Raw genomic sequence first — 16,446 nt, forward strand, 5'->3', positions numbered from 1 at the left:
TGCTTGTACCCCAATAATGACAAAACAAGGTATCAAGAGCTATTTTGAGGCAACGCTAAATTCTGTTATAAACCTATGATGACATAGTCTACTGAGCATAGTTGTACATGCTCCTCCTCCTCACCCTGCTTGTGTCTCTCTGTGTTCCAGGAATATAACATCCATGGCTGGTGGGTCGGAGAGCTAAATGGTACCATCGGTATCGTCCCTAAAGACTTCCTCCACCCTGCCTACATCCTCTGACCTCCAAGAAGTACAGGATCACTCTCTTATCGTTATGATTATACAATATAATGGACTAATGTAGCATAACAGGTCTCCTGACACACATTGAGAGAGCAGGAGAGGTGTATATTCACAGCGAAAGACCGGCCATTTAAGACATCTGGTGGCTGAAGGTAGAACTGCATGTGAAATTGAATCAGCATTATAGATGGGTTGGTTGTTAAGCAACAAAACCGACCTGTGCGCAACTATGGGGCAAAACAGATGGGGCTGGCTTGGATTGTTGACAGCATGTAAACTATATTTAGTCTCTAAATGCTTATTGAAAATGTATTTACAATGAGCACTTGTTGTCTCTCAAATACATAGTTACAGTTGTTGGTTAGCTAGCTAGTGAATGCTGACATTAAGATATATTGCATTTACATTTTAGTCATTTTAGCCATATTAGCATAGATGTGTCATGAGTCAAAACAAGATATGGTATCAATAGCAATATACAATGAGCTGAAACGAGCCACCTACGATTCCCCACATGGCAGCTTCTTTTCATTGTTGCTAGCTATCTGACCATCCAGAATCATTACACCACACGGCCTTCTGCCTCATCAACATGCGCACATCGTTTTTGTGACGTTGTCAGCTAACCCGTCTTATAGATACTGATATGCTCAGTAATGCTTAATTATAGCATCATTGACATCATCATTGAATTGGGAAAAATGATTCCATAATGATATTAACTATATGCCATAGAAAACATATCATACTGCACTGTACTACAGGAACTGTATGTTCCACGTTACGCTCTGATGATAGTTTATGTTTGTGTTATGCCTTACTTCTACTGTTGAGTGATGTGACTTACTGCGTTCCCAATCCCCAACACTGAACACTTCGAGATTGATGACAAACTGAGATTTTTTATGATTTCGTAATATAATGTAATGCAATGCTGTTAATGTAATGTTTTTGTATAATGTTTTTGTAAAGATTGACTTCATTTCCATGCATAAATTACATTACCATGGTCTTTCTGAGGCCTTTGATCTACACATCGAATTACGGATAATTTTGATCATGTCAAAAGGTTTCCTCTATTCAATTGTTTCCAGTGTGCAGTATTTCTGCCCATGTGTGTGAATGGAAATGGCCATATATTAATGAAACATTATGCCCCTGTGACAAAAATAGGAAATCCTCACCTCTGAGTGAACTGGGGGCTATTCGACATTACAAAGCATACTAACTTGTGCCTTCAACAACATGCTGACATTAAGATATATTACATTTACATTTTAGTCATTTAGCAGACGCTCTTATCCAGAGCGACTTACAGTTAGTGAGTGCATACATTTTCATTTTCATACTGGCCCCCGGTGGGAAACGAACCCACAACCCTGGCGTTGCAAGCGCCATGCTCTACCAACTGAGCTACAGGGGTTCAGGCTTGCGCCACTATCTTGTTTCAATTAAGAGTTTGAAATTAGGATACCTGATAATTAACAACATCAAGAAAAATATTATATTTGATTGTTGAGCTTGTACAAATATATTTTCTTAGCCTAATGGTTGTGTTTTTGTATTCTTATGGTTGGAACCTACTGGCCTTTTACGTCGGGTGAATTGGCTGCTTATGCTTTAACATCATGCTGTGTGTGACTGCTGTCTTGCTAGAGACGCGACCCAGTCATTTAGTATTTTTGTTCTGTATCTATGGACGTGACCCAGTCGTTCGTTCTAAATATTCCATTGCAACGTTCTTATCCCTTGCTTGCTAGCTAGCCAACTATGGCTAATTTACAGTCACGTCAAAAGGTGCAGTCAGAATAACAGCAAAGTAGCTGCATTTGCATTTGTTTAAGCTGTTTTCTAGTGACATTTATTTGGATACACCCATAACAATTAGCTAATGAGGCGCAATTTCGCCTGGAATAGAACATGTGCTCACTTGTCAGGACACTGTTGTTCAGAGGAGCTAGCCAACATCACAGCTAACACAATAACTTCAAACTGAAGCTGGAAAGACTGCAAACTAGCTGCACTTCATTTCATTTTAACTTTTTTCAATTGACATTTCTTTGTATACGTATATCCATAAAAATTATGTAAGTTGATTCATGATTTCGACTGGCTGAGAAACGCTGCCTGCCTGACTGTCTCGTCCTGACTCCCAACACGTTCATTACTACGGAACAGCTGGAGATCGAATTTGAATATTGAAACAATGTTGCAAATGTCAGAGAGACAGACAGCAAGGTTTATACAAATCTCCGCTGTTGAAAACTAAATGTTAGTCTAAAAGAAATGTGAGATAATGTCTAGATGCTTTTTATAGTGGAGACCAAGTTTATAAGGTGCCTGGCTGGGCTGATGAGACAGTGGGTTACACAGTCAGATGGAACAGAGTAAATAGGCATTTTAACTTCATAGATTTAGCCGGTGGTAACTTGTGGAATAGACACCGGCTGGAATGTGATTTTAACCAATCAGCATTCAGGATTAGACCCACCTGTTGTATAAAAGTTAACAATATGTGTTAACATATACTGTATGTTACAGGAGCATTATTTCAGTAATAATTGTAGTCATGGTAATAAAACATTAGAACAAACGAGACTAAACACTTAATTTAATCCTAGTCATTTACTTTTTTCTCTCATCACTGGTCCATTCAGCCATTTTACTGTTTTAAGCCGTTCCCACTTGTCCCTTTGTTGCACCAGGGAAGCGCTTCATGGCAGCATCTGTGGGGGGAGAGCAACACATAGAAGATAAAAAAGCACATAGAACAGTTAGGGGTTGGATTTGAGGTCATAAACAAAATATATATATATATAATGAAAAAACGGTTATGTGAAAAGCTTATCAGACTCAGTTCAATAAGAAATCCTTGACCATGAATTCCCTATTTGCAATGATTTGTAAATTCAATTAAGGGATAGTTCACTTTTTGACACCTTTATAGTCAGGCAGAGGGTTCCTTACCCTGAAAGTAGTCCATGGGCCAGGAGACACTGTAATCCATGATTCATAGTTGTTTAAATAGCCACTATTAACTTGAGGGGATTAGGCCACAAACATTGAACTTTGACTAATTGCCTACACTAATAGTTTTTTTGTAAGCCATCTGACTATAAGGTGTAAACAAGTGAACTATCCATTTAACATCTTCAATTTATTGAATTTAAATTGACCCCAACCCTGTTATGGTCTTAATTTTTTATGGGATACTGCCAGATTACGAGATGTAGGTTGTTTTCTACTTACCCAGAGTCAGATGAAATCATAAATACAATTTTTATGTCTCTGCCTGCAGTTTGGATATTATTGAAGTTAGCATATTGTTACCATTTAGCACAATTGCTGGAAGTCTCCCAGTATAGTAGCCAGCAGATCGCAACGTTGTATCTATCTCAATGGCGCTGCCCATGCGCTCACAGACGACATAATGAGAGAGATACAGTACAACGCTGCGATCTCTAAGGACGTGGATAAAATTTTGTTTCTTATGATTATCAGTAAAATTAACACATTTATAAAATATTGATTACTATGTATAGCTTTGTAAGACTATAAATTACCAACCACCCAGGTTTGGAGTAGTTAGAAGGTATATTTCCCTGTTTTTGAGAGGAGCTGCCTACTGTGGGAGACTTCCAGTAATGGCGCTAAACTAACGATATGCTAACTTCAATAATCTCTTCAATAAACTGCACGCAAAGACATAAAAATGGTTTCCATGAGTTCGTCTGCCTCTGGGTAAGTAAAAGATCTACCTAAATCTTGAAATCTCGCAGTATCCCTTTAAGCCATGTCAGTGTCTGGAATAATATTCACCATTCTTTCTGCCATGAGTCACTTATAACACTTATAAGTAATATTATTTTATAAACAATATAATGACAATACCTGCACACTATCAAATGCTCATTTGAAATCAATGAACAAAAACCTACTCACCAATTACTGCGGTCACTTTTTCTGGATACTTTTTCAGGATCCTTTGCCACCTACAATTGTTTGAAATGAAATGACTTCAATGTGTCATAATTATCCAAAGTCATAAAGACACAGACAGATATTTAAATTTGAGTTAGGTCTGAATATGACTCTGGCTTAGCTGTACAATGCTACAAATAATCCATTCTGTACATATAGCCAGGGGCGCAACTTTCACTGGGGACGGGGGGGACATGTGCAACAGTGTGCTTTAGGACCATGTGGACGCCTCCGAGCGGTCGGGTAGGCTGTTAGGAGTTTTATTCACCTGGATAAAAAAAAGTAGCCTCTTTTCATAGGCGATGTATTGCCAACAAGGGTTTTGCCACCAAGTACTAAGTCATGTTTTGGTGGAGAGTTTTGAATCGGATTAATTGATTGCTTCTGTGGACAGGTGTCTTTTATACAGGTAACAAACTGAGATTAGGAGCACTCCCGTTAAGAGTGTGCTCCTAATCTCAGCTCTTTACCTGTATAAAAGACACCTGGGAGCCAGAAATCTTTCTGATTGAGAGGGGGTCAAATACTTATTTCGTTAAAATGCAAATCAATTCATAACATTTTTGACATACGTTTTTCTGGATTTTTGTTGTTGTTATTCTTTCTCTCACTGTTCAAATAAACCTACCATTAAAATTATAGACTGATCATGTCTTTGTCAGTGGGCAAACTTACAAAATCAGCAGGGATCAAATATTTTTTTCCCTCACTGTACATCCTCTGTATTTAAAATAGTCATTCTAGCTAATACATTGACTTGAATTTCAAAATATACCTTCTCAGTATTTATCTTAACCTCAGATGAAAAAAAAGTTTACAATCATGTTCAATAAAAAGGAATACACAATAAGAAGCAATACTGAGACAGCAAACGGTAGACGCTAACCTAATAGCAACCCTATAGGCTTGACAATTAGCTTAGCATATACAGTGTTTCTCTAAAAATACAACTCTGCAACATATAACACATGGGTGGGGAGATGTCAGTGCCGGGACCATATAAACAAAGTCTAATATTACCTCAGAGGAGCTATAAATCAATACATTTAAACCAAAACATTATCTGGCACCATTTTTTCTTATCTTATTTTATGGGCTAGTCTTGCTTAGCCACAAACCCAGTCATCTCTATGTCAAGATCGCTAACAGTTTCACTCGATCAATTTACACATTTAAACTTTACAATTTCAACATAAAAAGCTAAGTATCACTCATAACCATTTAGACTCTAACATTTTCTATATATAATGTGCTTGTGTACACCACATACCTGTTTAAGAGAACAAAGAAAAAGAGACAGGAGGAAAAAGGGTTAGAGTTGTGACAGGCATCTTTGAGTGCTGTTGACGGGAGGGGGCAGACCGCTGTGCTCCAGTGCCCCCTGCTGGTGGAACAGGCATAAACAATTCCCAATGGAAATTCTTGGACTCAGCCCCAAATAATAGTGGATTACAACCTATACAGTCATTGATTACAACAACAATATCTAAACCATGTTTTATAAATATACTGAACAAAAATATAAACGCAATATGCAACAATTTCAACAATTTTACTGAGTTACAGTTCATATAAGGAAATCGGTTATTAAATTAATTAGGGCACTAATCTATGGATTTCACATGACTGGGCAGGGGCGCCCACTGCGGAGCCAGGCCCAGCCAATCAGAATGAGTTTTTCCCCACAAAAGGGCTTTATTACAGACAGATATACTCCTCAGTTTCATCAGGTGTCCGGGTGGCTCGTCTCAGACGATCCCGCAGCTGAAGAAGCTGGATGTGGAGGACCTGGGCTGGCGTGGTTACACGTGGTCTGCGGTTGTGAGGCCGGTTGGACGTAATGCCAAATTCTCTAAAACAACGTTGGTGGCGGCTTATGGTAGAGAAATTAACATTCAATTCTCTGACAACAGTTCCAGCGGACATTCTTGCAGTCAGCATGCCAATAGCATGCTCCCTCAAAACTTGTGTTGTGTGACAAAACTGCACATTTTAGAGTGGCCTTTTATTGTCCCCAGCACAAGGTGCACGTGTGTAATGATCATGCTGTTTAATCAGCTTCTTAATATGCCACGTGTCAGGTGGATGGATTATCTTGACAAAGGAGAAATGCTCACTAACAGGGATGTAAACAAATTTGTGCACACAATTTGAGAGAAATCAGCTTTTTGTTAATTTGGAACATTTCTGGGATCTTTTATTTCAGCTCATGAAACCAACACAATGTTGCGTTTTATATTTTTGTTCAGTATAAAATGTGATTCTATAACCTTATGGGCAGCCACAACTATACTGTATGAAAAGAAACATTCATACTTAGGTTTCTGTGCATTTTCAAAACTTGTACATCACAAATTATAAACCTACAATAGTCTACGCCATCTCAATTTTAATCTCAAAATGAGATGGCAAGTATAATTTACAATAGATACAAGAAACAACAAAGTAGTCATAAGGTTTCCTAACAGTAAATGCAATTAGAAAATAATGAATCCCTATGTGTGAGATTGATGTATTGTGTTTAAATGCCATGTAAAAAGACTGTTCTTACTATCCTCCCCCATCTCCCCTTACAAAGAATCCCCCCACTCTTCCCAACCAGCAAAACAAGGACATTTTGACAAGCGCGCCAAAGTTTGAGCATATTTTCTAACTAAAATAAAGAACAGTAACGTTACGAGTAAAGTAGGAGGCTCAGGTTTCAATAGTCGATAACATATTGTTTAATGAAAGAAGTGTATATACATTGCATTCGGAATGTATTCAGACCCTTTGACTTTTTCCACATTTTGTTACGTTACAGCCTTATTCTAAAATTGATTAAATATTTTTCTTCCCTCAATCTACACACAATACCCCGTAATGACAAAGCGAAAACAGGTTTTTAGAAATTATTGCAAATATATTACAAATATCAAACAGAAATATAAGTCTTCAGATCCTTTGCTATGAGACTCGAAATTGAGCTCAGGTGCATCCTGTTTCCATTGATCATCCTTGAGATGTTTTTACAACTCGATTGGAGTCCACCTGTAGTAAATTCTATTGATTGGACATGATTTGGAATGGCATACACCTGTCTATATAAAGGTCCCACATTTGACAGTGCATGTCAGAGCAAAAACTAAGCCTTGAGGTCGAAGGAATTGTCCGTAGAGCTCTGAAACAGGATTGTGACCAAGAACCCGATGGGCACTATGACACAGCTCCAGAGATCCTCTGTGGAGAGGGGAGAACATTCCAGAAGGACAACCATCTCTGCAGCAGTCCACCAATCAAGCCTTTATGGTAAAGTGGCCAGACGGAAGCCACTCCTCAGTAAAAGGTTCATGACAGCCCACTTGGAATTTGCCAAAAGGCACCTAGAGGACTCTCAGAACAAAACAACATTCTCTGGTCTGATTAAACTAAGATTGAACTCTTTGGCCTGAATGCCAAGCTTCACGTCTTGAGGAAACCTGGTACCATCCTTACGGTGAAGCATGGTGGTGGCAGCATCATGCTGTGGGGATGTTTTTCAGCGGCAGGGACTGGGAGACTAGTCAGAATCGAGGGAAAGATGAACGGAGCAAAGTACAGATCAATCCTTCATGAAAACCTGCTCCAGAGCGCTCAGGGCCTCAGACTGGGGGGGGGTGGGTTCACCTTCCAACAGGACAACGACCCTAAGCACACAGCCAAAACAACGCAGGAGTGGCTTCGGGACAAGTCTCTGAATGTCCTTGAGTGGCCTAGCCAGAGCCCGGACTTGAACCCAATCGATCATCTCTGGAGAGACCTGAAGATAACTGTGCAGCGACGCTCCCTATCCAACCGGACAGAGCTTGATAGGATATGCAGAGAAGAATGGAAGAAACTCCCCAAATACAGGTGTGCCAAGCTTGTAGTGTCATACCCAAGAAGACTTGAGGCTGTAATCGCTGCCAAAGGTGCTTCAACAAAAGTACTGATTAAAGGGTCTGAATACTTACATAAATGTGATAAATATATATATATTTTTAACCTGTTTTTGCTTTGTCATTATGGGGTGGGGTATTGTAAAGCAGAAGCTTAAAGTAAAAAGGTATTGGGTAGCCTGGTATATGTATTCCATTTCTGCCCCATGCATGCTACATTGCACAATATCAATTTTCTATGTGACTTACAGTATTACTATAAACTGCTACAGTTTCAAAAACTACAATTATCAGCTTACAGTGTATCAATGAAATCCAGATAATTAGTGGAATATATTGTTATATACAACCGAAAAAGGGGTCTGCTGGAAGGTGAACCTCCGTCCCAGTCTCAAATCTCTGGAAGACTGAAACAGGTTTCCCTCAAGAATTTCCCTGTATTTAGCGCTATCCATCATTCTTTCAATTCTGACCAGTTTTCCAGTCCCTGCCGATTAAAAACATCCCCACAGCATGATGCTGCCACCAACAGCAGACCAGGAGGACAGTGAAGAGGAGGACCTTCAGGTTAGCACTATTCAATGTGTTTAATGATGGGTGTATGATGTCAGAAGTGTGACAGAGGTCGGGAGAGGTTGTGTTTTCTCTAGCAGGAGGTAAGCTTGGCTTCTTATATGGTGTTGAGTAAAGCTTAAACCATGTATTTAGATTGTAGGTAGGTATTGTAGTTAGGTATTATAGGTAGTTTACTCAGGTAGTTATTGTAGGTAATTATTGTAGGTAAGGACTATTCGGCGGACCCCGGCGAAGCACGAGGCTAGCTTACCCACTACTTGGACCAACAAAGCTAGCTAGCTAGCTAGCGGGTAGCTACTGGTAACTTTTAGCAACAGTGGTTAATTGTTTCCAATGTTATTTCACGCTTAAGAGTACCTGTGATTGAGCCAGCTAGCCGTCACCATTCAGCTGTTTTTCTAACCTCATTATCATTAACGTTAGGTGGTTGGTAGCTGCTGTACTTAATTACGGCTACTGATTGCAGTCTGCCAGTTTGGCTTTATACATAGCTTGGGCTTTGTCGAGTAAGGCTTAAACTATGTATTTAGATTGTAGTTAGGTATTATAGGTAGGCATCGTGGGCTGTATATTATTAAGTAGTATAGGTAGGCATCGTGGGCTGTTGTGGGTAGCTGTTGTGTAGTTATTGTAGGTTACTTTTGTATTCGGCGGTGCCGGGTGTAGCACGAAGCTAGCTAGCTAACTCACCTCCTGGATTAGCTGGCGAGTAGCTATTAGCAACGGTAGCAACTAAAAACAATATCCTTTTAGCCAGCTACATTCGTTCGCAGCGACGCCGTTTTTCAAACAAAGTCAACACAGCAGCCATTGCTAGCCAGCCAACACTACCAGCTGGCTGTACTGTGGTAGCTAAATACAATATCTTTGTGCTAGCTACCCAACGTTTAATCATTGCTGCGTTATGAAAGGTAAGCTTAGCTTCTTATATGGTGTTGAGTTAAGCTTAAACCATGTATTTAGATTGTAGGTAGGTATTGTAGTTTGGTATTATAGGTAGCTTACTCAGGTAGTTATTGAAGGTTATTGTAGGTAATTATTGTAGGTAAGTATTGTATTCGGCAGACCCCGGCGAAGCACGAGGCTAGCTTACCCACTACTTGGACCAACAAAGCTAGCTAGCTAGCTAGCGGGTAGCTACTGGTAACTTTTTGCAACTGTGGTTAATTGTTTCCAATGTTATTTCATGCTTAAGAGTACCTGTGATTGAGCCAGCTAGCTGCTACCATTCAGCTGTTTTTCTAACCTCATCCGAGGCATTAACGTTAGGTGGTTGGTAGCTGCTGTACTTAATTACAGCTACTGATAACAGTCTGCTGTAGTTTACAACAATTCTAATTTCTAAAGTGGAAGTTGGGAGAGTTTTACTCGGGTGGTTCAGTGAAACAATTATAGTTTCTGAGGTGGAAGTTGGGAGAGTTATATATATATTTTTTTTTTTGGTGAGGGAGGCCTGCTCTCTCCTTTCCCAGATGTTTAGTTCATTTCATTCCGATCTCCTCTGCATTATTGTAGCCATCTGCTGCAGCCTGTCAACTATGCCTCTGCCTATCCCTGTTCTCTCCTCTCCGCACAGGCTACACAAACGCCTCACACCGCGTGGCTGCTGCCTCTCTAACCTGGTGGTCCCTGCACGCACCACACACCTGGAGTTCCAGGTCTCAGGCAGCCTCTGGAACTGCCGTTCTGCCGCCAACAAGGCTGACTTCATCCCAGCCTATGCTACCCTCCAGTCCCTCGACTTCCTGGCGCTGACGGAAACATGGATTACCACTGAAAACACTGCTACTCCTACTGCTCTCTCCTCGTCTGACCATGTGTTCTCGCATACCCCGAGAGCATCTGGTCAGAGGGGTGGTGGCACAGGAATCCTCATCTCTCCCAAGTGGTCATTCTCAATTTTTCCCCTAACCCATCTGTCTATCTCCTCATTTGAATTCCACGCTGTCACAGTCACTAGCCCATTTAAGCTTAATATCCTTGTCATCTATCACCCTCCAGGTTCCCTTGGAGAGTTCATCAATGAGCTTGACGCCTTGATAAGTTCCTTTCCTGAGGATGGCTCACCCTTCACAGTTTTGGGGGATTTCAACCTCCCTACGTCTACATTTGACTCATTTCTCTCTGCCTCCTTCTTTCCACTCCTCTCCTCTTTTGACCTCACCCTCTCACCATCCCCCCCCACTCACAAGGCAGGCAATACGCTTGACTTCATCTTTACTAGATGTTGCTCTTCTACTAATCTCACTGCAACTCCCCTCCATGTCTCCGACCACTACTTTGTATCCTTTTCTCTCTCGCTCTCCTCCAACACTACTCACTCTGCCCCTACACAGATGGTAACGCGCCGCCGCAACCTTCGCTCTCTCTCTCCCACTACTCTCTCCTCTTCCATCCTATCATCTCTTCCCTCTGCTCAATCCTTCTCCCTCCAATCTCCTGATTCTGCCTCCTCAACCCTCCTCTCCTCCCTTTCTGCATCCTTTGACTCCCTGTGTCCCCTATCCTCCCGGCCGGCTCGGTCCTCCCCTCCAGCTCCGTGGCTTGATGACTCATTGCGAGCTCACAGAACAGAGCTCCGGGCAGCTGAGCGGAAATGGAAGAAAACTAAACTCCCTGCCGACCTGGCATCTTTTCACTCCCTCCTCTCTACATTTTCTTCATCTGTTTCTGCTGCTAAGGCCACTTTCTACCACTCTAAATTCCAAGCATCTGCCTCTAACCCTAGGAAGCTCTTTGCCACATTCTCCTCACTGCTGAATCCCCCCCCCCCCCCCCCCCCCCCGATCCTCGTTTGTTAAGTCTAATGACACTGCTGGTCCTGCTCACACTGCCCTACCCTATGCTTTGACTTCTTTCTCCCCTCTCTCTCCAGATAAAATCTTGCGACTAGTGACTGCAGGCCGCCCGACAACCTGCCCGCTTGACCCCATCCCCTCCTCTCTTCTCCAGACCATCTCCGGTGACCTTCTCCCCTACCTCACCTCGCTGATCAACTCATCCTTGACCGCTGGCCATGTCCCTTCCGTCTTCAAGAGAGCGAGAGTTGCACCCCTTCTCAAAAAACCAACACTCGATCCCACTGATGTCAACAACTACAGACCAGTATCCCTTCTTTCTTTTCTTTCCAAAACTATTGAGCGTGCCGTCTTTAGCCAACTCTCTTGCTATCTCTCTCAGAATGACCTTCTTGATCCAAACCAGTCAGGTTTCAGGACTGGTCATTCAACTGAGACTGCTCTTCTCTGTGTCACGGAGGCTCTCCGCACTGCTAAAGCTAACTCTCTCTCCTCTGCTCTTGTCCTTCTAGACCTGTCTGCTGCCTTTGATACAGTGAACCATCAGATCCTCCTCTCCACCCTCTCCGAGCTGGGCATCTCCGGCGCGGCTCACTCCTGGATTGCGTCCTACCTGACCGGTCGCTCCTACCAAGTGGCGTGGCGAGAAGCTGTCTCCGCACCACGTGCTCTCACCACTGGTGTCCCCCAGGGCTCAGTTCTAGGCCCTCTCCTTTTCTCCCTATACACCAAGTCACTTGGCTCTGTCATATCCTCACATGGCCTCTCCTATCATTGCTACGCTGACGATACACAACTAATCTTCTCCTTTCCCCCTTCTGATAACCAGGTGGCGAATCGCATCTCTGCATGTCTGGTCGACATATCAGTATGGATGACGGATCACCACCTCAAGCTGAACCCTGGCAAGACGGAGCTGCTCTTCCTCCCGGGGAAGGACTGCCCGTTCCATGATCTCGCCATCACGGTTGACAACTCCGTTGTGTCCTCCTCCCAGAGTGCGAAGAGCCTTGGCGTGACCCTGGACAACACCCTGTCGTTCTCCGCTAACATCAAGGCGGTGACCCGATCCTGCAGGTTCATGCTCTACAACATTCGGAGAGTACGACCCTGCCTTACACAGGAAGCGGCACAGGTCCTAATCCAGGCACTTGTCATCTCCCGTCTGGATTACTGCAACTCGCTGTTGGCTGGGCTCCCTGCCTGTGCCATTAAACCCCTACAACTCATCCAGAATGCCGCAGCCCGTCTGGTGTTCAACCTTCCCAAGTTCTCTCACGTCACCCCCCTCCTCCGCACACTCCACTGGCTTCCAGTTGAAGCTCGCATCCGTTACAAGACCATGGTGCTTGCCTATGGAGCAGTGAGGGGAACGGCACCTCCGTACCTTCAGGCTCTGATCAGTCCCTACACCCAAACGAGGGCATTGCGTTCATCCACCTCTGGCCTGCTGGCTCCCCTTCCTCTGCGGAAGCATAGTTCCCGCTCAGCCCAGTCAAAACTGTTCGCTGCTCTGGCACCCCAATGGTGGAACAAGCTCCCTCACGACGCCAGGACAGCGGAGTCACTCACCACCTTCCGGAGACATTTGAAACCCCACCTCTTTAAGGAACACCTGGGATAGGATAAAGTAATCCTTCTACCCCCCCCCCAAAAAAAAAAGTATAATTGTAAAGTGGTTATCCCACTGGCTATAAGGTGAATGCACCAATTTGTAGTCGCTCTGGATAAGAGCGTCTGCTAAATGACTAAAATGTAATGTAAATGTAAATGTAACATGCTTCACTGTGGGGATGGTGTTCTCGGGGAGATGAGAGCGTTTTCCTTGATGGCCAAAAAGCTCAATTTTGTCTCATCTGACCAGAGTACCTTCTTCCATATGTTTGGGGAGTCTCCCACATGCCTTTTGGCGAACACCAAACATGTTTGCTTATTTTTTTTCTTGAAGCAATGGCTTTTTTCTGGCCACTCTTCCGTAAAGCCCAGCTCTGTGGAGCGTACGGCTTAAAGTGGTCCTATGGACAGATACTCCAATCTCCACTGTGGAGCTTTGCAACTCCTTCAGGGTTATCTTTTGTCTCTTTGTTGCCTCTCTGATTAATGCCCTCCTTGCCTGGTCTGTGAGTTTTGGTGGGCGGCCCTCTCTTGGTAGGTTTGTTGTGGTGCCATATTCTTTCAATTTTTTAATAATGGATTCAATTGTGCTCCGTGGGATGTTCAAAGTTTCAGATATTTTTTTATAACCCAACCCTGATCTGTACTTCTCCACAACTTTGTCCCTGACCTGTTTGGAGAGCTCCTTGGTCTTCATGGTGCCGCTTGCTTGGTGGTGCCCCTTGCTTAGTGGTGTTGCAGACTCTGGGGCCTTTCAGAACAGGTGTATATATATTGAGATCATGTGACACTTAAAGTCCACCTGTGTGCAATCTAACTAATTATGTGACTTCTGAAGGTAATTGGTTGCACCAGATCTTATTTAGGGGCTTCATATTTTTTTCATTTCACTTCTCCAATTTGGACTATTTTGTGTATGTCCATTACATGAAATCCAAATAAAAGTCAATTTAAATTACAGGTTGTAATGCAACAAAATAGGAAAAACCCCAAGGGGGCTGAATACTTTTGCAAGGCACTGTACTAACTTGTGCCTTCAACAGCCTTGTGTCTGAAGGAAGACTAAAGTGCTTGTTATTTCGATGCTGACATGAAATATGTAGGCCACAAGGGGTCAGGATTGCTCCACTATCTTGTTTCATTTAAGTTTTACATTGGAATACCTGCCAGATAATTCATAATATGAAATCTTTTTTTATTTTATTGTTGCGCTTGTAAAAATATATTTATGTTAGATATAAAAATGTCACACTTATGTACATAAGAACTTGCTTGACTGAAGGCTGAAGAAATTTGGCCTGCCACCTAAAACCCTCACAAACTTTTACAGATGCACAATTGAGAGCATCCTGTCGGGCTGTATCACCGCCTGGTACGGCAACTGCACCGCCCACAACCGCAGGGCTCTCCAGAGGGTGGTGCGGTCTGCACAACGCATCACCGGGGGTAAACTACCTGCCCTCCAGGACACCTACAGCACCCGATGTCACAGGAAGGCCAAAAAGATAATCAAAGGCAACTACCACCCGAGCCACGGCCTGTTCACCCCGCTATCATCCAGAAGGCGAGGTCAGTACAGGTGCATCAAAGCTGGGACCGAGAGACTGAAAAACAGCTTCTATCTCAAGGCCATCAGACTGTTAAACAGCCACCACTAGCACAGAGAGGCTGCTGCCTACATACAGACTTGAAAATCACTGCTTGTGGAACTGTTCATAAATGGAACACTAGTCACTTTAATAATGCCACTTTAATCATGTTTACATATCTTGCATGACCCATCTCATATGTATATACTGTATTCTATACTATCTATTGCATCTTAGCCTATGCCACTCTGATAATGACATTGCTCATCCATATATTTATATATTCTTATTCCATTCCTTTACTTAGATTTGTGTGTATTAGGTTTTTGTTGTGGAACTGTTAGATATTACTTGCTAGATATTGCTGCACTGTCAGAACTAGAAGCACAAGCATTTCGCTACACTTGCAATAACATCTGCTAACCATGTGTATGTGACCAATACATTTGATTTGATTTTGATTTGACTGTGCATATAAAAAGTATTTGACAAGTCTGTAAATATCAAGCTTTAAAATAGACTAATGGATGCAAAGTTCAGGTGGGGGAAAAAACTATCTTTTTATTTCCAATTAAAATTATATTAAAAATAAAACATTGTCAATAGGTGCATTTCTAGGTTGTTGTTGACTATTTTAGATTGGTGTAATATTGCCCTTGTACATCCTTGTGTCTAAAAGACATAACAGTGAAAATCTAAAACCATGTGTCTGGGAATCATCTACTACTTAAAATAACTAATGCACCTATTAAAATGCTGAATATGAGAACAAAAATTGCCAGATGAAAGAATCTAGGGAAGCATGAGACCAGAAATGTTACCAGACAATGTGGTCTAACAGAAGGTTGGCTATAGTGAAATCTGCACTCTATGCCTCCTCTAGCAGCCCACCCCACATCATGTTTCACATTATTTCAAATGCACTACAAGTATCATGATCAATTCTATCTAATGTAGGCGTCTACCCACACAAAACATAAATAATATGGTCCCTTTTCTCAGCATTGAAAAATTCAAACAGTTTGTCTTGAAATAAAATAATTAAGTATCCCTGTGAAGACAATAAAAGCATATAGCATGTTAGCTCTGACTGCATTGGTGTAACATGTTGACAATTTACAATGATACCAGTGTTAAGTACTGTTTACTATCCCTATCCACTAACTCCACCGCGAGGACAGACGGGTTAGTAAAGCTAGTGTCCATGCAGCCTTCGGCTCAATTGGCTAACATGGCAAGCCATGACACTCACCATCTCAGATTGTTCTGAAATCGTTTCTGTAATTACAAACCGATAAGATTAGCATTCCTGCAACATTATTTTGTTGACATTTAATTTGATCTGACAAATTAAGTTAATTGATTGCACCCAAATTGGTCCTTTAAAATTTTTTAGGATTCACATAATATTCAACAAATATAGTACAACATCCAATTGGAACCAAACTTCTTCCTACCATTACGTAAGACATGAGGAATCCAATAAAGTGGGAAAAAGCCACCAATGGAACCCCTACACCAACAACCAGTATACAGTATCAGTTCTCTATGTCTGACAAGTAGTATGGAGCTGCGGCTTGGAGCATTACTTGTTGTGGGGGGGTCCTGATCCTGCGAGCTTACATTGAACTTACATATCCATGCAACGTTTAACATTTTTACATTTACATTTTAGTCATTTAGCAGACGCTCTTATCCAGAGCGACTTACAGGAGCAATTAGGGTTAAGTGCCTTGCTTAAGGGCA

At 42.2% G+C, this 16,446-nt stretch overlaps 1 protein-coding gene across 1 annotated transcript in view; it reads left to right on the forward strand.

Annotated features, from left to right (window-relative positions):
* LOC311100771 (src kinase-associated phosphoprotein 1-like) overlaps window positions 1–1,792 on the forward strand; it is a 47,286-nt gene extending 45,494 nt beyond the window's left edge. Inside the window, exon 12 of the mRNA XM_084141733.1 lies at window positions 151–1,792. Within this exon, the coding sequence (XP_083997859.1) occupies window positions 151–243 (93 nt within the window). The 3' untranslated portion in view covers window positions 244–1,792. The remainder of the gene's footprint in view (window positions 1–150) is intronic.
* Window positions 1,793–16,446: the final 14,654 nt, after the last annotated feature.

Source organism: Coregonus lavaretus (assembly GCF_964263955.1).
Source record: "Coregonus lavaretus genome assembly, chromosome: 25".
NCBI classification, from domain to species: Eukaryota; Metazoa; Chordata; class Actinopteri; order Salmoniformes; family Salmonidae; genus Coregonus; species Coregonus lavaretus.